This window comes from Macrosteles quadrilineatus, unplaced genomic scaffold (assembly GCF_028750875.1).
Source record: "Macrosteles quadrilineatus isolate MER2022 unplaced genomic scaffold, UCM_ALF_1.0 Scaffold_7__1_contigs__length_78375512, whole genome shotgun sequence".
In the NCBI taxonomy this organism is placed as follows: domain Eukaryota; kingdom Metazoa; phylum Arthropoda; class Insecta; order Hemiptera; family Cicadellidae; genus Macrosteles; species Macrosteles quadrilineatus.
Genome location: NW_026542600.1, coordinates 54,515,676 through 54,539,518, shown reverse-complemented (window position 1 = coordinate 54,539,518; position 23,843 = coordinate 54,515,676). Strand labels below are relative to the sequence as shown.

Genomic DNA, 23,843 nt, shown 5'->3' with positions numbered 1-23,843 from the left:
AGATATTTGGGTCACATTCGGCCGAAATATTTATACCAAAACTGTTAAAAAATCCCAAATCTACTCCATAAAGGTACGTTTTGCTTGGAGCGACAGTCGCTGGCAGTCGCGGGGTGGTAGACTGTTTTGCTTGTAGCGACAACATCTTCCTGGCGTCACGAGACGTGGTACCGTCAGTGCACCTAACCTCAAAAGTGCACACTAAGTATAAAGTCACTAAATAAATTTGATAAATTCACTTAGTAAAACAGGTAAAATTTAACAATAAAGTATTCTTTATAGGCCTAGTTATTTGTTATGAGAAACATTCCAAAACTGCCATGTCACAAGCCAAAATGTAATAAAATTACTCAATTTCTCCATAAATTGTATTACACAAGCATAACTTGAATTGGAAATCAGTGTTATAAACAACCTCCTCACAGAGTGAAAATTATATTTTGTTGATTGTATTGTAGATGAAAAAAATACCTATATTAAAATAACTTGTAATATAACATAATATTAAACTAACCTGATCTTCCGACTTAACCAGCTATTGCCAACCAGACGTTGTCCTTTATTCTTTGTAGGAGATATGTTTTAAATCATAAAGCGCAGGGTGTTTTGCCACTACTTTTAATAAACTGTCGTTTTCCTCACCACTAAAATTTAACTTAATCCCAGGCGTTGTCCGGGTAGCCGACGACGCCATATGGCGCAAATAAAAGGTCGTTGAACTTGTCAAAATGTTATACACTATAAAAACAATCAGAAATGTAACTGTCGCTAAGCGACTGTCGCTCCTGACTGGTCTTGGAGCAGTACCAAGCGACAGTAGCTCCAAGCAAAACAGGACTATGCAAAACCCCTAAGATCAGTGTCCCGCGACTGTCGCTCCAAGCAAAACGTACCTTAAGTTAGGCTATAAGTAACCAAACTATTCCAATGATATATCAATTAAATATCACGTGTTAACTATTACAGCTTTAAATTTTATTTTGACTTTCTCGATGATGTGGTAGGATTGATAAAAAGTCAGCGTTACTATCTAGGTGAGAAAGAAATGTTCAGATACTAACAGTATTTCTAATAATAGAATTATAATTGTACATACATATGGTTTGAAAATGGTTTTGGTTTATAAAAACATAGCATAACTCTGATGACTATATAAACAATTCACTTAATTGTAGGGTTCTGACAGTAAATATTTCACCATGTTGGATACAGTGCAGATAGTACGGTACAGATATAATTGGACACTAATGTTATTATACATTGATTTTGTTATGATAAATGTTTTATTGTTCTTATAGAGAGCAGAGACATTGTCCGGTCCGGTCTTGTCTGACGCTGAATCAAACGCAAGCGTAATCTGCTGGCCTGGGACTCAAACAGTTGATCTCATTCACAGAGTAAGTCTACCATTTATTTCTCCCTTATCCAAAACACATGTTGTGGGGAAATATACTGTATTTTAGTTCAAAACAATGCTTCTACGGGTTTTGAAATACCTTTTTTCCCTTTGATGTGGGAATTTTTATGATTTATTTGTTAATGTCCTTTTTTAGGTTATGGTTGGTATGTTAATGTATCTTATGACATATGTATTTCAACTCCATATGTCCATATTTAACCAAAATAAGAATAAAAAAACAATTTCAGCATCCCCTCTTATACTAGTGTAAAAAGAAGCAAAACTGATATTGTGTGGAACTTGTTACATGTTACTTGAACGTCTCCCACTGGAAGCACTGATGTGCTGTGGTTGTCAATTTATTGTTATTTTAATCATTTAAAACTCTTCCAAAGAGTAGTACAAACACTTTTAAGAAGGAAGGGTTTTAATTTGGTTTTCAAGACTTTTCCCAGTATTAACTCAATGCCTTCAACTCCCACTGAAACCTGACACCATTTATTTAACACACAAACCGAAACCTTGGGCCTGTAAGACCCCGTTAAAATACACTAACGCTCGTGAGATGGGCATGTTATGAACAGACAACCTGTCAAGGTCACGACACCCACGCAAAATGAAAAACAATATATCAACAGGTAGGGGAGGAAAAGGGTGGAAGGTATTTGGGGGGAAAACAGTGTTGCCAACATGCGTTTGTAAAAATTCCCGTGGAACTGTCAGACTGGGGTTTCAGTAAAAGTGTTAAGGTGGGCCCTCCCACTAGCTAAGCCACCCATTAGTAAGCTCAATATGGTTTGCACTTGCACAGGAATCATACCCGCTTATGTTTTAAGAACTCAATTAGCTACATTCATCAGTGCAAAACTTTGGTTTTGGTTTTACCCTGTAAAAGCAATTGGAAAGCTGCATGTTTCATACTGAACACTGTCGATTACACACCGTAGTAATATATTTTGAGAACATAAGAATTCAGTAATCAGCTTTTGGTATAATGAGAAGAATAGAGGTACAATCCAGACCAAAACCACTTGCCAACAGCATTGTACACCCTCAACACAGTACAGTAGACCCAATTCTCGTGATCCGGGCTCTATAATATTGTTATTGTCATATAAAACCTACCTAGGGCTCCTAGGAATGCTTGTAGGAGAATGGCCATTTCCAACTACAAACAATACATTCTTAGTTAATCCTAATGAACAATTTCATAACCCGAACTGTGGTTAAAATTAAGTAAGACTTTAGTGTACCCTTAGCTATGTAATTTTTTTACATTTAGCAAGTTTCTTTACTCAATAAAATGAATAATCCTTGAGGTCTTAAAAAACAGTAACTTAGTAAATTATTCTTAGTTTTTGTTAAATATCATATCTATTAGTCTGTACTACAGTATTCATATCAGAGCTCAAGTTAATTGTCCTCTAAACCTTCTTTAAAATATACTTGTTGCAAAATTGGTAACAATCAGTGTTTTCTATAGTTTGAAAATAATTCAAACGCTTGCTGTCTTTTTAATGTTGGATTTATACATGTTTGTACACACTTCTGCCAACTCATATTCTCAGATAAAACCTTTGGACAAAAAATTATGTTGGGATATCAAAAGCTTTCATTACTCTCATGACTAATTGATAAAGAAACATCACTTTTGTGAGGTCGCTACATCAGTTAATATAATATTTGTACTCATTTAAAGGTGCAGACCGAGTCAAATAAAGTCGATGTGGTAGAAATCAATTCCAGCTCTGACAGTCCTGATTCAACTGTCACCATTGCTGATCGATGGGCATGCAGACGACCACTTAGAGTCAAGCGGAAACGGGGCCGCACAAGTTATGGCTACCAAGATTTGTCAGGTAAGAACATTTGAGGAATGTCCTGACTTGCCTTAGTAAAAGTTACAACACCTCAAATTTATCTCTCTTCAGGTCTAAAGGGAAATAGTCAACATTATCAAACTAGACATTTGAATTAAATTATAAAAAACCATTTTGAAAAACAAGTAGTCTGATATTGAAAAAAGGTCTAAAAAGCTTTGACAGTTTTGGGGTGCCACTCACAAAAAATCACCCATTCCTTCAACTTTCAGCCGGGGTCGTTCACTGTTTAGTTCAGGGCTTCTCCCATCTAGCTCTACCACGGACTCCTCACAAATAGTTGTTCAGGAACACTACATTACACATATTGTTGTTCAGGAAAATTAATTACACAAATAGTTGTCCAGGAACACTATGTTACACATATAGTTGGTTCAATAAAATCAATTACACAAATAGTTGTTCAGGATAACTACGTTACACAAATAGTTGATCAGGAACACTACATTACACATATAGTTGTTCAGGAAAATTAATCACACAAATAGTTGTTCAGGAACACCATGTTACACAAATAGTGACAACCGATCTTACTATTACCAGTAATGATAATATGCCAATTTTTTTTTTTATATCTCTTTTTGTTTTACAGTTATAAAGTCGTCCTTAGACTTAATTGTCACCCTGTATAATGGTGACTAGTGCACCAAATGATAATGTTGGGACGGTTAAAATCCTAGTGATAATTGTGAATTTTAAAATAGCTCAAAAGCACTTGTATTTTTTCAGAATCCACTCCAGACCAAGAGAGGATTTCTAGCACAAACGTGTCTATGTGAGTGTTTTATCTTATGTTTATAACTAGGCTATCTTTATTTATTAATCATAAATATTTTTTTATAAACAACAATATCATGTCAAAGATAGAATAACAGCAAAAATGTCTTGCCACTCCTTTGAAAATATATCGCCAAATTTGACTAATTCACCAAAATGTGAAATGTAGTATAGAACACATTATTTTCAGACAATCCATATCAGGTTTCCTATTCCTTTTTCACCAGTAAAACCATTTTTAGTCTTAGCTAATCTTAGTCATTATTAGAACACATTTTGTTTTGCGTGTACAATTCCAATATTTACCTTAGCCAATTTATTCAAGTTTATCAAAATTCCACATACAAACCTTGGTAAAACAAATTCGTTGATAAGACGATCTTTTTAAATCCCCTTGAAACTTTCATAAAGGTCAATGCTACAAACACCTCTATACAACATAGTAATTAACTTAAAAACCTCCAGAAAATGAATTGTTTGTGACATGGGTTAGGACTGATTAACAACGAATATTCTTAGCCCAAAACCTCTACAAGACGAATGCGACCTCTATAAAATGAATTTCTCATGATCTTAACCTCCATAGTACATACAAACAAAACAAACAGAAGCTTTTCTCAACATGAAACCCACGCCCATCCCCTTCATTCCTCATTTATTGTTTGGCAGCGAGGAGAAATTTCTGTAAGACGAATAACGGCAGTACCTTGATAAAACAAACCTCCTTATTAAAAGTGTTTCCCCTACACCTTGAACTTCGTTCCATAGAGGTTCGACTGTACATTCCCTATACATTAATTTTCTTTATTACCAAGCAAAACTTAAATTGTAAGTTAAACAGTCACAGCTGTTTGCTAGTGCTGAAAAAGTAACAATAGTTTGTAATGCTAGTGGTGTGGTTTTAGCGAATTTCCCTATAGGGAAGTAGCTATTACCGTAGGTCTCATGGTAAGACTTAGGCCCGGGACCGATTTACTTTTTCATTTTGATGTCCCCAGAGGCCAAAAACACCACTCGTTCAAATTTTTATATATGTATATATATATATATATATATATATATATATATATATATATATGTGTCCGTGAACACGATAACTTGAGTAATTTTTATCCAATTTTGATGAAATTTGGTTTGAAGGTGTAAGGCGGGATAAACTTGAATGAGTTCGCGATCCAGCATGATCGGACCATGGGAACAGGGTTTTATGGGGGGTTTTATGGGGTAAAAATTGGTTTTTCTCACTTTTGACCCTCAAAACACAAAATTTCCCAATTTTTCTCTAAACCTTCTTAAAGAGATTAAAAAAACAAACAATTCAGTATATCAAAGTGTTTTTGTACGGTTATTGGTTACGGAGAAAACTAAAAAAATGGTAAATTTAAAATTCCCATGTTATTCTTATGGAGAATATTGTAAAATGTTGTAGTTTGCTTGTTTATGGATATCTTTTGATCAAACTTGGCAAATATATTCATTTTATACTAAGCAATAATTGTTTTACTTAAAACACACACTTTATTAGTTTCCTTGTAGCAGCAAACCTAGGTACTCGTTAAACCTAATGTTATTTAAATAGATCAATTGAAAATCAATTCAGCCAAATGGAAATTCGCTTAGGCGTCAGGTTTGCTGCGGCGGGGGTATTTTGATAAATAAATTAGTTAACAATAGTTTAATAGCTCATTAATTATTTCCATTGCTACTTGTGATATTAAGGGTGAGTACAGAATGGATTGAGATGACTATGTAGCTATGTTAGACATTAAGATCAGCTGTTTCTCAGATCAGGATCTTTTTTAAACCCCCAATAATCAATGACAGCTGGGCCCTGTTTCGAACCACCAAAAAGATATTGACTTTCCTCTGGATCAAATCGGTGATCATTTGACTGTCAGATTTGAATTGATACCTACTGTCGGTGCAAAAATTATGTAGACTCGAGTTTACGATATCACACCTCCGGAACGGCTTGTTCAATTTTGACAAGAGACCTATCAAATTAAAGCAAATATTGTCAAATTTTATATTCCAGCGATTTTTGACATTTAACATCACTTTATCTAATTTTTATAGAGAAAAAGTGGAAAAAATCGGGGTTTTTTCACCATTGTCGATGCAATCTCAACTTCAGACAATTATTACCAAAAAACTATTTACCGTATGAGCTTCAAATTTTAATGGTATATATAAGGGTTATTTATAAACATTTTTGTAAAGTTTCATAATTTTTACATAATTATTATTCATGTTCTTGTAAATTTTGTAAACCCTTGTTAACTTTGTCAACTTAGGTCGAAAATTCCCGTTCAAAGCACCGTTGTAACTATTAATTGTTCGTATGAACAAAAAATATAGTTTGTAAATAATAAAAATTAATAGTGTTCTATAATGGGTTTACATTTGTTAACCGTTTTTAGTCCCGCGCGCGGGGATTGATTTGTCTGAACTTGTCTGCGGAAGGCTCGCTTTCTCCGTGGCGAGGAATGCGGTGTTGCCAGTTTGTGCATTTAAACACAGATCCTCGCTCAAAAATATTCAAACATTTCCCATCAGCTTTTCTCATGAGGGCTTTGGACCTCCAATGGCAGCTTTAAAAATGTTTTTTTTTTTACTTTTTAGCTTTTTAATTTTTTTGGTGTTTTACTATTTTATATAAATATATACAGATTTATGTTTTTCCCTTAGTTGTTAATCCTCCACATCAGATATTCCGTCATCAATATTCAATTCTGAATCACTGTCAGATGAGTCATCCTGCAGATTAGCAATCACTGGTTCTACAATTGGTAACTCGTCAAAGAGGTGATCTTTTTCCCAAAAACCATCTTCAATTTTTTTCGCATGATCTATGCATTTCTTCCACAAACCCCAGGATACTGTACTTAAAACTTCTTTACATAAATCCCTTGTGACCTCGATGCTATTTCCTTTTTCATCAGCATTTCTCCTATTGATTTTGGCAATGTTGTTTTTCACATACGCCCATATGAGTTCAATGGCGTTTAACTCGCAATGAGCTACTGGTAACCAGATTAGTTTCACATCAGGACGTTTACTTGTGACTAGTTGCTCCAATATTTTCTGTGGTACCTGGAAGAAAGGTCTCGCATGATGTAGTAGTACTTGTTTCGTTAATTCCTCAAAACTTGAAGCATCAGTTGGTAATCCTGTATTATTTCGCTTCATCCACTCTATAATGTCCTTCTTTAACCACTTCATAGTAGGATTTTTTGTTTTTGGGTCGACCATGGCATGATATGGAGCCTGATCAATAACTATTGCCGACTTTTCAGGGATTATTTCCAAAATTCGCTTAAACCATTCCTGATAGTGCTCTGAATTCATTTCATTGTGGTAGTCTGAAGTCCCCTTCTTCCCAACAAAACAAAGCTCGCCCCCATTTAAAAATCCATCTTCATTTCCTATATGAAGAATAATCACTCTCTTCCCCGCACCAGAAGGAGTTTTGAATCCTCCTCTCCACCCACCTACTTCTTGAAGAGTCCTACGGTATTCATCATAATTGGTGTAATTTTGATTCAGCGCATTCATAACATTTTCTTGCCAGGCATATCGAACTGTGTGGTTCTGACCGCTTCGTCAGTATAAAAAATCGAATACCCTTCACTTTGAAGTTTACGAACTTTTCTCAAATATGCATGTCGTGTTGCAGCTACAGTTGTGGATTCCATCAATACAGGTTTCTTGTTTAATTTTTTAAATCTAAATCCAATGTTCTTAACAATATTACGTAATGTTGATTTTGACATAGTGGGAAAATCAGGCAAACTTTCTTCAATCTTTTGGTGGAGTTTTGCAATTGTTGGATAAAGCTTGTTAATATAAAACTCGTGCATATACCTGCGAAATAAATAAGTATTGTTTAGAAATGGTGGTTGTAATATAATAATTACAGAGTTACTTTATATTTTAACTATAGTGACGAATCCCATTTTGTAGTTAAATTATTGCAAACATTTTCTATTTGTAGGCAATGTTGAAAAGCTTTCAAAGCGGAGTGTTGTATAAGTTATAATGAAATCTATTTTTCCATGTAATAATGTTCCTAATAACCTGCCTACTTGCATTTAGCATACAATTTTGTAAAAAAATAATTTGGTAAAGGCTATCATTGAAGAAGTCCCGCAAGAAAAATAAATAAATAATTAATACACACGCATAGCTTTGTTTGGGTAAATTGTGTTATTGATTAGACCAAGCAGCTTCATAATTTTTCATAGAAACAGTATTAATTATAAATAATTAAGTACCTGCGGATGAGACCCTGCGTAAACTGGTCGATTTCAATTTTCGGGCGTCCTGCCTCGCCTGCTGAAACACGTTTCTTCTTTGATGGTGGAGTATTTTCTGACACATTTTCTTCATATTCCGAAGCGTTTTGTTTAACAGTACTTAAACCAATTCCTAAGCAATTTGCCACATTAGCATACACCGGGTAACGCTTGTCCCCACTCCGTTCCTTTTCTGACCGAAAAAAAACATATCGCACTAACGATCATTTGAATTTCGCACTCAGAAAACTTTCGACGTGGAGGCATTTTCAAGGACGTGTACAACTCGCAGTTCGAAACTGGAATGACTAAATAACTAAATAACAATAGTTTGTTGTGGTGTCGTATGCTTACTCATATTTACAAGAAGGGTGGCATGAGTTATGACCAAACTGGCAACACCGCATTCCTCGCCAGGGAGAAAGCGAGCCTTCCGCAGACAAGTTCAGACAAATCAATCCCCGCGCGCTGGACTAAAAACGGTTAACAAATGTAAACCCATTATAGAACACTATTAATTTTTATTATTTACAAACTATATTTTTTGTTCATACGAACAATTAATAGTTACAACGGTGCTTTGAACGGGAATTTTCGACCTAAGTTGACAAAGTTAACAAGGGTTTACAAAATTTACAAGAACATGAATAATAATTATGTAAAAATTATGAAACTTTACAAAAATGTTTATAAATAACCCTTATATATACCATTAAAATTTGAAGCTCATACGGTAAATAGTTTTTTGGTAATAATTGTCTGAAGTTGAGATTGCATCGACAATGGTGAAAAAACCCCGATTTTTTCCACTTTTTCGCTATAAAAATTAGATAAAGTGATGTTAAATGTCAAAAATCGCTGGAATATAAAATTTGACAATATTTCCTTTAATTTGATAGGTCTCGTCAAAATTGAACAAGCCGTCCGGAGGTGTGATATCGTAAACTCGAGTCTACATAATTTTTGCACCGACAGTAGTTCTATTATTGCATCAGGCATTTTTTGACTGCTTACAAATTGAACAAGAAAAATAACTGATTTATTTTTCAAATAACAATCAGCAGGTCCTAAAAGATTTCACTTTAGGACTGATATTTTTTCTATAGTGATGTACAGCCTATGCTGAACCAGAGGGTTGGGTCTGCGGCCTAAGCCAGGTATTGTGCACTGATACAGCGGCTAGTCCTTTATTTATGCTTGACTAAGTTCACACTTCAGAAGGCTAAGATGCCAAATAGCAACAAGTACTTTTTTTTTATTACATATAAAACAAATTACCCTGTGATAGTCCTATTTTGGTGTCTCCTGATTTCATAACCAATTTCATGAAAAACATTTACATTTACACATTTTATTCACATTTACGGATTTGACCGTTTTGAACACTGTTAACCAATTTGCATGAAATTTGTTATCAAAATCACAGGGATTTTTATATTCACCTCAGTATTGCTTTGCCTTTTTTTGTATTTTAATATTACAGAAAATTGGTCGTTATTGGGCTCACCCAGTCTCTTTTAATGTGAACTCAGCCAAGCGGTAATGATCAAGGACCGGTCGGTGATTAATCCCCAGCTTAGGACACGGACCCAACCCTTTGGTTCAGCATACACTGCTCACCACTAAGGAGAAAAAAATCAGCCCTAAAGTGAAAACCCTTACAACCTGCTGATTGTTTCATTTGAAAATTATAATGAGATTTCTTGTTGTATTTGTAAGTAGTAAAAAAATAAGTCTAATGCAATAATAGAACTGGGTACCGGTATCTGAATGATTATAGAGCTTTGATGGTCAAAAGGTTTGATCCTGAGGAAAGTCAGTAGCTTTTTGGTGGTTCGAAACCGGGCCCAGCTGTCCTTGATCATTGGAATTTAAATAAAAGATCCTCACAGTTCCTTAGTTGCTATAATATAATTTCATTGGCAAGTAGTCAAAAATGTGTTTTTAAATGTAATTTCCTACTTTGTACCTAGGTCTACCAGCGAAGGTGATGGTAACAATTCCACACCGAACATTGATGCACCATCTTCATCAAACTTGACCCTTTCACCAACCTCCCACTCTGAGCTGGACCAACCTGGACTATCATCTAGACAACTGGTTCGATCCTGCGACACCTACTGCCCCTCCAAATCACTATTGGCTTTTGGAATAAGCCCTGTGCGCTTAAGGTTATTATCTATTTATTTGGTTCGTTGTTTAACACTTATAATGTATCTTTTTTATTAGGGCCTTATCATCAAATACTATACTACATTTGTAACATAAAAACTTGAATAACCGTTTTTTTTTTTAATTATTCGAGAGAAGTTGCAGATTTAAAACAGCTGTTTTAATTCCAAAATAATAAGATCTTTCCCTCCCACCGGTAACCCATCACAACTAAGGAGATGGGAACTTTCTTATCAATGGTTTACAAAATCCAGGGAGCCCCCAAACCACAATCTCAGATAGGCATAACATTTTTCTTTTCCCTTTCCACATCAAAAAGCAGGCTTAGCATGGTGTCTACTCTCCGGGAAATTCGGGAAAACCGGGAGAACTCCGGGAATTTTATCTTACCTTGAAATGTCCTGGAAAACTCCAGGAATCCACCCAAACCTCCGGGAATCCACAGCCCGGTCATCGGAATCGTCGGCTAACCAAACACTACCGCTTTTGTTGCCGAAATCGCGGGAGACGATTGCGGTGTCACCGAAACCGCAAGATATGCTCACGGGTTTTGCCGCGATCGCGGGAGACGATTATCGGTGTTGCCGAAACCGCAGGATATACTCACGGGTATTGCCGCGATCGCGGGAGACGATTATCGGTGTCGCCGAAACCGCAGGATATGCTCACGGGTATTGCGGCGATCTCGGGAGACGATTATCGGTGTTGCCGAAACCGCAGGATATGCTCACGGGTATTGCCGCGATCGCGGGAGACGATTATCGGTGTCGCCGAAACCGCAGGATATGCTCACGGGTATTGCGGCGATCTCGGGAGACGATTATCGGTGTTGCCGAAACCGCAGGATATGCTCACGGGTGTTGCCGCGATCGCGGGAGACGATTATCGGTGTTGCCGAAACCGCAGGATATGCTCACGGGTGTTGCCGCGATCGTGGGGGACGATTATCGGTGTTGCCGAAACCGCAGGATATGCTCACGGGTATTGCCGCGATCTCGGGAGACGATTATCGGTGTTGCCGAAACCGCAGGATATACTCACGGGTATTGCCGCGATCGCGGGAGACGATTATCGGTGTCGCCGAAACCGCAGTATATGCTCACGAGTATTGCCGCGATCTCGGGAGACGATTATCGGTGTTGCCGAAACCGCAGGATATGCTCACGGGTGTTGCCGCGATCGCGGGAGACGATTATCGGTGTTGCCGAAACCGCAGGATATACTCACGGGTATTGCCGCGATCGCGGGAGAAGATTATCGGTGTTGCCGAAACCGCAGGATATGCTCACGGGTATTGCCGCGATCGCGGGAGACGGTTATCGGTGTTGCCGAAACCGCAGGATATGCTCACGGGTATAACCGCGATCGCGGGAGACGATTATCGGTGTTGCCGAAACCGCAGGATATGCTCACGGGTATTGCCGCGATCGCGGGAGACGATTACCGTTGTCGCCGAAACCGCAGGATATGCTCACGGGTATAACCGCGATCGCGGGAGAAGATTATCGGTGTTGCCGAAACCGCAGGATATGCTCACGGGTATTGCCGCGGTCGCGGGAGACGATTACCGTTGTCGCCGAAACCGCAGGATATGCTCACGGGTATAACCGCGATCGCGGGAGACGATTATCGGTGTTGCCGAAACCGCAGGATATGCTCACGGGTATTGCCGCGATCGCGGGAGACGATTATCGGTGTTGCCGAAACCGCAGGATATGCTCACGGTTATTGCCGCAATCGCGGGAGATGATAGCTGGTGTCGCCTTACCTACTAGTTATACTGTTATATTATGTTGTATAAAATATTTTTCTTTGTAAAAGTTTTGTTTTAAATTAAAATAATCATTAATAGTAATAATAAATTATTATTAGCGGGTTGCGATTAGTTGAACGGGTTCCGATAGTAGCTCTTAAAATTCAGGAATTTGTCTTGAATTCTCCTGGAAAACTCCTTGAATTTTTCAAACCAGGTTTAGTAGACACCATGCTTAGGCTAAGTGTAAATAATAATCAATGACTCAATTAACTTGTAAATATTCATTTGTAAATTCATAGTGTGTTGGCAACATTGCTTCCTTTACCAGTGAAAGACTTCAAGTATCTAATGTTTCTCAATGTTGAGAAAGGGGCCAGTGGCCTCAAAATATTCAGTATTTATTTTGTGTTTTCTTCTGTCTTACTGTAGTGAAGTGGGATGCCTACATTTATAAAGGTAAGCCTGCGTATCCTATCCTTTGTATCCTTAATTCTCAGGCAATAAGCCCTTTCCACTCAATCCTAATCATTTTTTATAACTATTTTTCAGTGAGGAAGCAAAGAGATCGTATCTGAAGACCAAGTAAGTATATTCTCTTTTTAGTTTAAAATTGACCTACAACCAACTTTGTTTTGTTTAAAGGAAAAGCTGTAGGCCAATAATGTTATTTGTATAACTGATTAGTACTAGATGAAAAAAAATTACATGTAGAGTTCACAAAATTAACTAGGGATGGTCAAGTCTCGAAATTTCGGGAAATTTTCGGGAAATTTTCTATCTCGTTACCCGAGACGAGATAACTTTTTTTCCGAGATTTTTATCGAGACGAGAATTAAAAAAAAAAAAAAAAAAAAAAAATTAAAAACGCCTCCAGAAAGTCAATGCAATACCCGCAATACAGGAGCGTGTTGTAGTTGCGTTTCCTTTTCGAAGGCGTTCTTATTTAATTAATTCTTTTAATGTAAATATTACTTTAATTCTTTTAATGTAAATATTACTTTCATTATTTTAATAATATTACTTTAATAACATTTGAGAAGTTTTGTTAAGTGTAAGCAGTGTGAGGAATGTTTTATTACTATAAAAAAAGTCAAAACAAGTAACTATTTTATAAAAATTAATATTGCTTTTATTTTATGATTTATTTTATTTTAGGACAAGTTGAACTCTATCCTAACTGATATCACCATGTTTCCTAATCGTAGGCATTTTTAATAAGTTAGGCGTGATTAATAAAAAAATGTTATGCTGATGTTATTTAATGAAAGATTGTAAATATTCTTGCCTATTATCATTATTTTAGTATTTAAACAGTCATCTAACAATGTTACAAAATCAGGTAAAAATTTCGAACGTGCATTTCCCGTTGTGTATGAGAAGAGAAATCTCGTCTCGATCTCGTCTCGAAATTTTATGAGAAATAAAAAATCTCGTCTCGTCTCGTCTCGAACTAAAAATCCAATCTCGTCCATCCCTAAAATTAACCCATACTAGGCTTGTTTGAAATCTTTCTCAGTTGGCCTACTTCAGAACTATGTTCAATAGATAAACCTCGATCAACTTTATTTTAGTTAATCTGTTCGTTTTACATTAGTCCTTTATAATTGTCGGTATTGGCTATGTTCATGTTGTAAGAATTAAGGGTATTGGGTTGAATTCACCACTAATTAGTATAAAGAACCTAGTTAGTGAGTCAGTGGCTCAGTCGGTAACAGGACAGATTTCAAAATTATAACAGTGATGTCGTGGGTTCGGATCCTGGTGCCCATTACTAAATCTCATCAGTACAGATCACTCTTGTGCGGTAGCTCAGCTCTTTGCTGAATACGTTTCACCCATGGGACCGAGGCCTATTTGGACAGGCAAATTCAAGGTTAAAAGTGATCTACAATCTTTTTAAATCAAAATTAATAAAAAGTAATTTAATTATTATACCTCAATTGTGTTAAATTAATAATTATGAAAAAGTAAAGTTCATTGCAATAAATTGTTAACCTCTTAAAGTCCACGGTTGCGAATACGCGACGTAGGCCTAGTTCCGCCGCCGGGCCACAGTCGCGTATATGCGACCATGGTCCGGTCAAAAAAAAAGACCAAAAATTATATGATTATATAATTTTTAAAAAAATAATAATTACAAAATACCATAACTCAAATTGTATATAAAATAATAATATGTTTTTCTACTAAACATCTAATAATCCCAAAATCTTTTAAAAAACACAGCCCAGGCATGTATATGGAAATATCATTACTCGGTCTTTAAGAAGTTAACGTAAGTAAAGTTAACAATTAAAAGTTTATAGTTTATACTTTGAAACATAATCCTAACCACAGCTCGGGGCATTAGTTTGTTGAATCTAACCTGCAAGGGCTAGTGTGTTTATGGCTGCACTTGTCACGTTCGGCCGACAGTGGCATGGTAGTCATGGAAGTTGGCTAAGATGTTGCATTGACAAGTGAAGCATTGAGGTCTTTCTATATGCGTGGGTTTGACTCCTGCATATGTTCAATCCATATTATATTAAGCTTATTAATGTGTGGCTTAGCTGGTGTGGAGAGCCCAACTTAAATAAACGATGTCCGGCTTGGGTGGAAGTTAACGACATCATTGATATTATTCATTCTTGACATTATTGAGTTTATAAATTGCATACACCACCTGTTTTGCATCTTTTCTTTTGACATTACTATAGAGGCGGGGGGACACAGATTTTGCTGTTTTTGCTTTTAGTTTTTTTAAATATCAAATATCGTGATGGATGAAATACATATATGATTAAAGACTTTAAAAGACTTAACCTAATGAAATGAGAGAAAAATAAAAAAATATTCCAGGGTCAATCGTTAAATAAATATTGTACCTAGGCTCGTTTTTATAAAAGTGGCAAACTTTGTTTCATTATCTAAATGATGCTCTTAATCTACGCGATACTTTGTAACTTGACTTAAGTTATTTGATTGATCAACTAATTAAAACATGTTTTGCTTGTTTTAGGAGCCAAAAGAGGATGAAACCACGGAACCTCCTCCTAAGTTTTGAGAGTAGTTCGGACGAGTAAATACTTCTCCACATAAATGGTATGTTCTTTTTCTATTACATATTTTTTCTGGAAATTAGAGGAATAGTAGTTTGTTCAACGATCGTCTAAAAATAGTCTTTAAGTCACTACTATAAATTTATGGCACAAGCCATTAAAAATTTTTGTGAGTTGCTAACATTACTTTGCCAAGGCTTTTAAATGTGCGTGTAAATATTCATTACCAATACTCTTTATGCTAATTTTCAGGGAATGGATACTGCTAGCAGTATAAATACAAACATTATACATATTTTCAGATACTTAGTAAGAACTAAGTACAGTTTCAAGTAAAAGTAGGCAAATATTATATATTTTTTTAGCAATTCAGAATGTATTGAAACAGTTTCAAGATTCAAGATTCAAGATCTTTATTTGTCATTAAGCAATACAAGTATTACAATAGACATCGTCAACTTTTTTTTTATAATAAGTTTCATACAGTTAATTTCCTGTTAAAGTAGGCCTAACAGCAAGAATGCACCAAGTGAGTAGCAATCACTCTTTAAAATATAACAGTTAACATAATTAACTCTAAAATAATGCCAATGGTTATTACCGTTTATTTACAACATCAAAACAAACAAAGTGTAAGTACCGTTATATCTTAAATTATTATTATTATCAGTGAAGGATAATCAATATATATATAGTTTTGCACACATATTATTTAAAATTAATGAAATCTTTTGCCGTCACTGCTCTGCAGTTAAATTAGGATGTTATGACTAAGACAAAAACAACAATTGAATTGGTTGCTAAACAATCTAGCTGATAGGTTGGTGTTAACAGTTGAAAATTTTATTTTTTTTCTCTCAATTCTTGAACCCCATCGGTTTATTACTTTACCACACCAGTGCTGTAAAGTAAGTAAAACATCTGGAAAAGTGAATCTTTTTGGTTCAAAAAATTGAATTGAAAAGGCTAGTTTAAAATACGGTTATGGGTAAAGTATTTTACAGTATTGATTAAGATGAAAAAGATTTTTACCTTTAGATTCAAATCATTTGTATATTCTTCTATACCAAATATTTACTACCATTTACTTTATTTTATCTGGAAATTAGAGGAAAGAATTTCACAAGATTTATGAATGTGAAAATTTTTTAGAGCACATTGCTAAAACAATGAAATAAAATGGCCCGTATAATTTTTCAAAAGTAGAGTCTCATTAAAAAATTACCTTTTATTATAAATTTGAGGTAGCCTATACAAAATTATTCTTCAGCTGGTAAAGTAATAAATCATTTAAAACATGTAAACATCAATATTTATCACAGTAAATAATAGTATATTGCGCCACAAGGCCGAGAAGTAGATGTTTACAGTACAAGCATGATAGTTCCCGTGCGAGGCAACATGCAAGTAAGCGAAAGCTACCATAAACAGTAAACAAATTCTGGGATAAGTTGCGTACGATTCTTTTTGCCACACTATCGGCAACAAATGTAAAGGGCAAGTAAAACACAACCCATACGAACAAAATCACAACAGTGTTTAAAATATTGTTCACTATTATAAAACATTTTATTGTGCAGCTTCTGTGGACTCCAGCTGACTTTACCGGTCCCATTCTGTGAAAATCTACATAGAGCTCAGAAACCAGCTACTTTTCCTATATTATTTTATAGTGTTTTTCTTGTGTTACCTTATATTATAGTCCTTTAGTCATAAGTTTTCTTATGGATTATTGTTAAGTATTTCTATAATTTTACTTGATAGTATTTTTATTTGTTTTCTTATACGATTTACAATATTTTTTTCTATTATCTTAGTTTATAGTCATTTTCATTTGTTTTACTATGTAAATGTATAGTATTATTTTCCACACTAGTAAGATATTTTTTACTAACTTACTGTCAATATATTTATTATTGAGTGGATCAAAGCATAATCTCTGTGGGATTGGCTCCAATGAAAACTTTGTCATATCATCACACAATATCTACTGAAAATATTTAAGCCAAACATACCAATGTTATTTTGATGAATAGTGGGAAGGTTTGTGAAGAAACAAATATCAATTGTATAATGTCCATTCAATTTAATCACACTAAAAATTTTCAATTATTCATCAATTGAATCATGACATATAGTTTGCCACGATGGTTACAAAATCAAATACTATTGTTAAAAACAAATAATTAAAATCAAATTACCTGGTTTTAACTTATTAGCATGTTGGCAAATCAATGTTTATCTAAATAGGCTATTAGAAATACATGGTTTCCATAGACTTTATACAGTGCAAGTAAACTTGTCATCGTCGATAAACTCATAATTTCAATCAATAAAATAGTTTTATTTGATCTATAGAATTTGATTAAATATCATAAACAAATCATTAAATGTGATCACCTTATCGCAACTGGCTCTCACTGCTCAGAAAGCAATCCTAATATATACGGGTCCATGTATTGTCATTTTCCTAAATATAGTTTTAATGTTAAGTGTTGCTAGGGAGTCTCTCTATTCCTAATTATTGTACAGAGATGACTGTTAAAGCCTGGTTTACACGTGTACAGTTACTCGTAGAGCTAATTTCTTGTCCATTCTACCGATGTCAAGCAAGCTCTACTGATGATTGTTTATGATTGTGTCTTCATTTCCAAAATGAGTGTGAAAAACCAGTCACAAGACAGTGTCACTCTACTAGAAACTCTTCTGGATCACGTTTACACAAGTGTACAGGAGAGTGACAATTTTGTCAGTGGGGGGGGGGGGGGGGGGAGTAGAGCTACTTTCCCACATGCTAGTAACTATACTGATACTCTACCACCTACTAGCAGGAGCTATTGAATGTTAACATGAGTAGAGTTACTCGACTAGAAACTCTACCCGTGTAAACCAGGCTTAAGTGTTTAAATAACTTCAACCTGTTTGTGATAATGTATTGAGAAACATGTCATTAATTACAAATTAATGTGCTTGGTAATTACATCATTTTCCATCGTTGCGGACAGGCTATGCTAAAACAGGAGTTTGGTCCGTATCCTAAGCCTTCTTCACTGGTGCTGCGATCGGTCCTTTCCCACTGTCACTCAACTGAGTTAACTCTAAAGGGGACTAAGAAGCCGAGTAAATACAAGTAATTTTCATCAATATTATAAATACAAATCAGAAAATGGGATATTGTGAACAAAAAATTCTTGTTATGATACTAAATTTCTTACAAATTGATCAATGTTTACATATTTGCAGTAAATGTGAACTCAAGTTAAGCAGCAGTAATTAAGGACCGGCTACTACCCGGTGAACAATACCCCTTTGGACACAAGCCCAACCCTTTGGTTCTTCATAGTCTCTTTGCAACTACAGTATAATGTATGTTTTGTGAAGCTGATAGTTTTATTTTACTTTTTAGGTGTTAGACAAAGTGTCAAATGGTAAATAGTTCCCTAAAAATGTTATACTGTATATTAATTTTTTTTCAATATCAGTAGTTTTTTATTATTCATAACTACATATTTACTTCACCCTTTGAGCTCTAGGGTTTTTTTAAATGATTTGATTATACCGTTTATGATATTTCCCCATTATGGACACTTCAAGGTCCAAAGTTTTTTGTTTTTTTTAAAGTGCGGTAGAAGCCACACTAACTACAGATGTAGGTGAGTCGGTGGGTCAATCAGATCTGCGACAGGCTTCGTGTACCAGCTCACTTCCACGCAGAGGCCTATGTGAACGGGCAAATAAAAGAGAAGCCAGAACCGAAACTGTTGTGACACTTTAAGAAACTATTGTGGTACCTAAGTCGTCTGAAGTTTCAGGCTGTCAATCTTATGTGACATATCTTTCGGCTGGTATGCCATTATCAAGTACCTCTAGTCCCCAAGATAACTGTTAACTGTTTGCTGTAGCTTCATCAACGACACATAAACAAACAAAAATAAGACACACAATTACGAATAGGTAGCATTGAATTAGTGATAGGACTATAAATCGCAGAAGCGGACATACCTCGGCTTCGGGCGGGAACAGGCTCTAAATGAGTTAGCTGTACTCTAACCTCATTCAAAATAATTCCTAACCAGCGATTTGGCTTTCCTTAAAAAATCTAATAAATGATGTTTTGTGACCCTTAAAAGCTCAAAGGGTTTAATACAAGTTCATATTTAATTCTGTTACTCCAGTTTTAACACTAGTATTTGTGCCTTGAAAAGTTGTAGCAAGCGAAAAGTTTGCTATTGAAATGTTCTATTTAGATGAAATAGCTTTCTATGGGTACTTGTAATGTTGATTTATGTAAATATATCAAATCAGATATCAACTGTGTATTTGTCAGAAATATTGACGAATATTTTATTTTCTGCAGTAGATTACCTACATTTGTCCCTATTTTGGATGATCTCATACAGCGTAGAAGGGAAAAATGTTCCCCACATATTGCCATTAAAAGTAAATTAAAACAATTTTGATCAGGGTCTTGGCTTAAAAAGTGACCATTCTCAGCTCGCTTGGTTGTTCACCCTGCCAAAGCTGGAGGCTTCAATTTGCGGGCTACACTGTCAGTCTATTTTATTTCTTGGTCGCTGGTCAAAACATGTTTCTTCTGATAGTGTTGCGATAGGGATTCTACTACATCAGAATGTCCTGCCAAAATGTATTAAGTCAGAACAAGACTGTTGTAGTCAAAAATAGTGTTAAGTAATCAATATTGTACTATTACTGTTATATCTTTTACTTATGTAAGCCTATTGTTGAAAAAGATGATTTTTACTTTGTTAATTAATTAATCATTTTTTTACTTACAATTACTATTAGGTATCTTTTAATTTTGTATTGTTGAAATGAAAGATTTTTTACATAATTTAAAACTCATTAAAGTTTTTAATTAAATAATATGGTTTTATTTGTTCCTGTCCATGGTAAATTGGTTTTTTGTTTTTAGTTAATGTCATTGCAATCAGCTTAAAACCAATATTTGTGCAAAGCGGTGTTCAATGTGATTGTTTTAATGACATATTGAATAGTTAACACACAAGAGAAAACAATATTCTAGAACACAGTAAGTTTGTCTTATTACATTTTGTGTAAGAAAAATTGGTTCTTAGGATCAAACCAGAGTAAAATGATTTTGCACCTTGTTTTTTTAGGATTTAATTAACGACTAATTTTTTACATCTCCTTTATCCCATGTTCAAAGGTGACCTGTTCATGATTCTGTCCAAGACTTCCCCCAGAATTCCTGGTCTGAGTCTGAATGGTTCTCGAGATAGAGGTCTTCTAACTTCATCAGTTTCAGGTCGAGGCAGCAACATTCGTAAATTTGTCTGTTCTTTTTGCGAAGACACAAAATGCTCAGAGTAAACAGCGAGCTGAAAAAATAAGATTTTAAAATGAATCTTTTCCTCTTTGAGACAAATGGTATACAGTACATCTTTATGAAACATCAGTATCAATTATACAGGGTGGGAAAAAAGTCCCGGGATGGTTAAATATTTAAAAAAGTACCTAAAGTAGATAGAGCTTCAAAACTTGGTACACAGTTACTGGACATTAAGTTAATTTTAACACATTATTCAAAGATGCACTACCTCTTCAGGGGGACGGCTCGCTAGGAGTCAGAAGAAAATCTTAAAAGTAAGCATAGGTTGATATGCACATCAAATTAAAGGTCATTGTTAGTAAAATACAAGGCTGCAAAGCCGAACTCAAACGGACATTCAAGTCAAAAATGGCAGCTATTCAAAGATGCATTAAATTTGAATTGCTATTAATGTTACCTCCTCAGGGGTAGCAGTTGGAAGAAACGCATAAACGTATGCATAGGTTGATATGCACATCAAATTAAATGTTATTAGTAGAATATAATGCCACAAATTTGAGCTTAAAAGAACAACTGAGTATAAAATGGCAGCTATTCAAAGATTCAAAATGGCAGATTCAAGAAATCTTTGAACTGCTGCCATTTTTGACTCGGTTGTCAGTTTGAGTTCAAGTTTGCGGCATTGTATTCTACTAGTAAAGATCTTTAATTTGATGTGCGTATTTACTTACATTACAAATTTTCTTCCGACTCCTAGTTGGCCTTCCCTGAAGAGGTAGTGAGTGTATCACTGAATCATGTGTTAAAATTATGTTAATGCCCACTGCCCAGTAACTGTGTACTAAGTTTTAAAGCTCTATCTTTATTACTTTTTTAAATATTTAACCACCTGTGACTTTTTTCACTCTGTATATTTACAATAATATTTTATAAAAACAAACCATGTTATTGATAAAAAGTCCTATTATTTTTATCAGTACGTCTGGATATGATGGATTTTAGATTTCTACCATATGAAGTTCAAGAATGATTCAAGGTTGTTGTTTTTTTTTAAACTGACCTACACAAAACTTTGTATATATTCTACACTCATCCTGCCTTGAGTGTCAGTGTTTGAATCAAGTTGCAAAAAAGAAAAACGCATAAATTAGACACAAAATATTAGTGATTTTCGAGAGGAGACTATAATTATTAATTGTTAATTTGTCTATCTTTTATATCTAACTAAACTCTGTAGTTAGTGCTTAAAAACAATTGAGAGAAAAATATACACAGGGATTTAAAGAAAAAAAATTTTGTATTAGTATAGACCACAATATACAAGAAATATCTACAATAATATTTCTACAATATCTACAATATATATATCTACAAGAATATCTACACGGTTATTTCTTTAAAAAATATGGAAATTGTTTGAAGAACTAGAATAAATTTTTCTTCAAACTGCCTGGCAAAGGATTATACAAATTAAATCTATGAGATAAAAACCCGCATAAAATATTCAATGTAGTCAAAAATGCACTTACCATGGTCACCAGGTATAACAATGGTAAAGAAGCCATTGAGACTACCCTGTAATACTATTCGTTCTACAATTCTAGAGCAAGAGAAAAAGTATTTATACCAGCAAACATATCTGTTGAAGAACAGTAACTAATTACTTTATCATTAACTTTCTTTTGCTAAACTAGGGAGAGTCTGATTACCTAACTAACTGTTAGTTCTCAGTTAGTTAACTAGGCTCCTTACAAGATAATACTTTTTATACTCGACTGAATGTGAAACTTTCTCTTCCCAGCTTGAAACTGTGACTAAATCGTAATGAATGATGTTATAACATGATATAAATATGTTTACAGTAATCAAAAAGTGTTATTTGACAGATTATAAAAACTAGTTTTTTTAAGGAATTTCTTTAAGAAATTAATCAAATCAAATTAATTATTTGGATAGTGTTCGCTATGGATGGCGTGAAGAGAGGGTAGTGAGGGACAGAAAACTGTCAACCACTCTTTCTTTACTCTGAATACGTTTATTAAACAAAATCTAACTGATACTTTTTAGATTACTGTACAAAATAACAAATATTCCCACCGCAGCAAACCTGCCAACTAAGCGAATTTCCATTTGTCTGAATTGATTTTCAATTAGATCTATTTAAATAGCATTAGGTTTAACGAGTACCCAAGTTTGCTGCTACAAGGTAACTAATAAATTGTGGTTTTTAGTAAAATATAAATAGCTTAGTATAAAATAAATAAATTTGTCAAGTGTGATCAAAATATGTCCATAAACAAGCAAACTACAACATTTTACAATATTCTCCATAAAAATAACATGGGAATTTTAAATTAACAGTTTTTTTAATTTTACACCAATAAACATACAAATATTTAAAATGTTTTATACATATGTTTTATCAAAGTTTCTTAGTACACTTTGATATACTAAATTATTTTTTTAGCTCTTTAAAAAGGTCTAAAAAGAAATTTTGTGTTTTGAGGGTCAAAAATGAGAAAACCTCATTTTTACCCCATAAAACCTGGTTCCCATGGTCCAATCATGCTGGTTTGCGAACTCATTCAAGGTTACCAAATCTCTTCAATATCGGACAAAGATTGCTCGAGTTATCACGTTCACGGACACATATATAACTCTCTCTCTCTGTATATATATATATAAAAATTTGAACGAATAATGTTTTTGGCCTCTGGGGACATCAAAATGAAAATGTAAATCAGTCCCGAGCCTAGGTCTTACCGTGCCACCTACGGTGATAGCTACTTCCCCATAGGGAAAGTCGCTAAAAGATGATGGTGAAGGAATGATTCTAATGCTCACTAAATGATTCTATGTATACCATAATAAGTACCAGATATTGCTAAGAGCTTAAGTAAATTAATAACTTGTTTAGAAAACTTAATTTGAAATTTTTAAAACCTCTTTCCAAGTTATGAAATTTCAACCTTTATCATAAAATTGTCAACTCAGATATCTATGGAATTTCCATTTGTACAAATACAACTTCTGAAGTCCTTAATATACTACATTTTATTAATAAATATTTTCATTAACATGTTTACAGTGCATAACTCATGGATATCAAATGTCTTGATATAAATTTTGTGGTGTCACAAAACAACCACATCCTTTACCACAATCAGTTTTATCAGTAATCAGTGCTAGAGCGAGCTATGGAGAGTTTGTAGGAA

At 34.6% G+C, this 23,843-nt stretch overlaps 1 protein-coding gene across 1 annotated transcript in view; it reads left to right on the top strand.

The window, feature by feature from the left end:
• The window catches only part of LOC128998997 (membrane-associated tyrosine- and threonine-specific cdc2-inhibitory kinase), a 28,282-nt gene extending 10,263 nt beyond the window's left edge, over positions 1–18,019 (top strand). The window contains exons 8-14 of the mRNA XM_054425354.1: positions 1,299–1,397; positions 3,099–3,258; positions 4,009–4,054; positions 10,325–10,522; positions 12,829–12,861; positions 15,278–15,360; positions 16,898–18,019. Of these exons, the coding sequence (XP_054281329.1) occupies positions 1,299–1,397; positions 3,099–3,258; positions 4,009–4,054; positions 10,325–10,522; positions 12,829–12,861; positions 15,278–15,341 (600 nt within the window). The 3' untranslated portion in view covers positions 15,342–15,360; positions 16,898–18,019. The remainder of the gene's footprint in view (positions 1–1,298; positions 1,398–3,098; positions 3,259–4,008; positions 4,055–10,324; positions 10,523–12,828; positions 12,862–15,277; positions 15,361–16,897) is intronic.
• Positions 18,020–23,843: the final 5,824 nt, after the last annotated feature.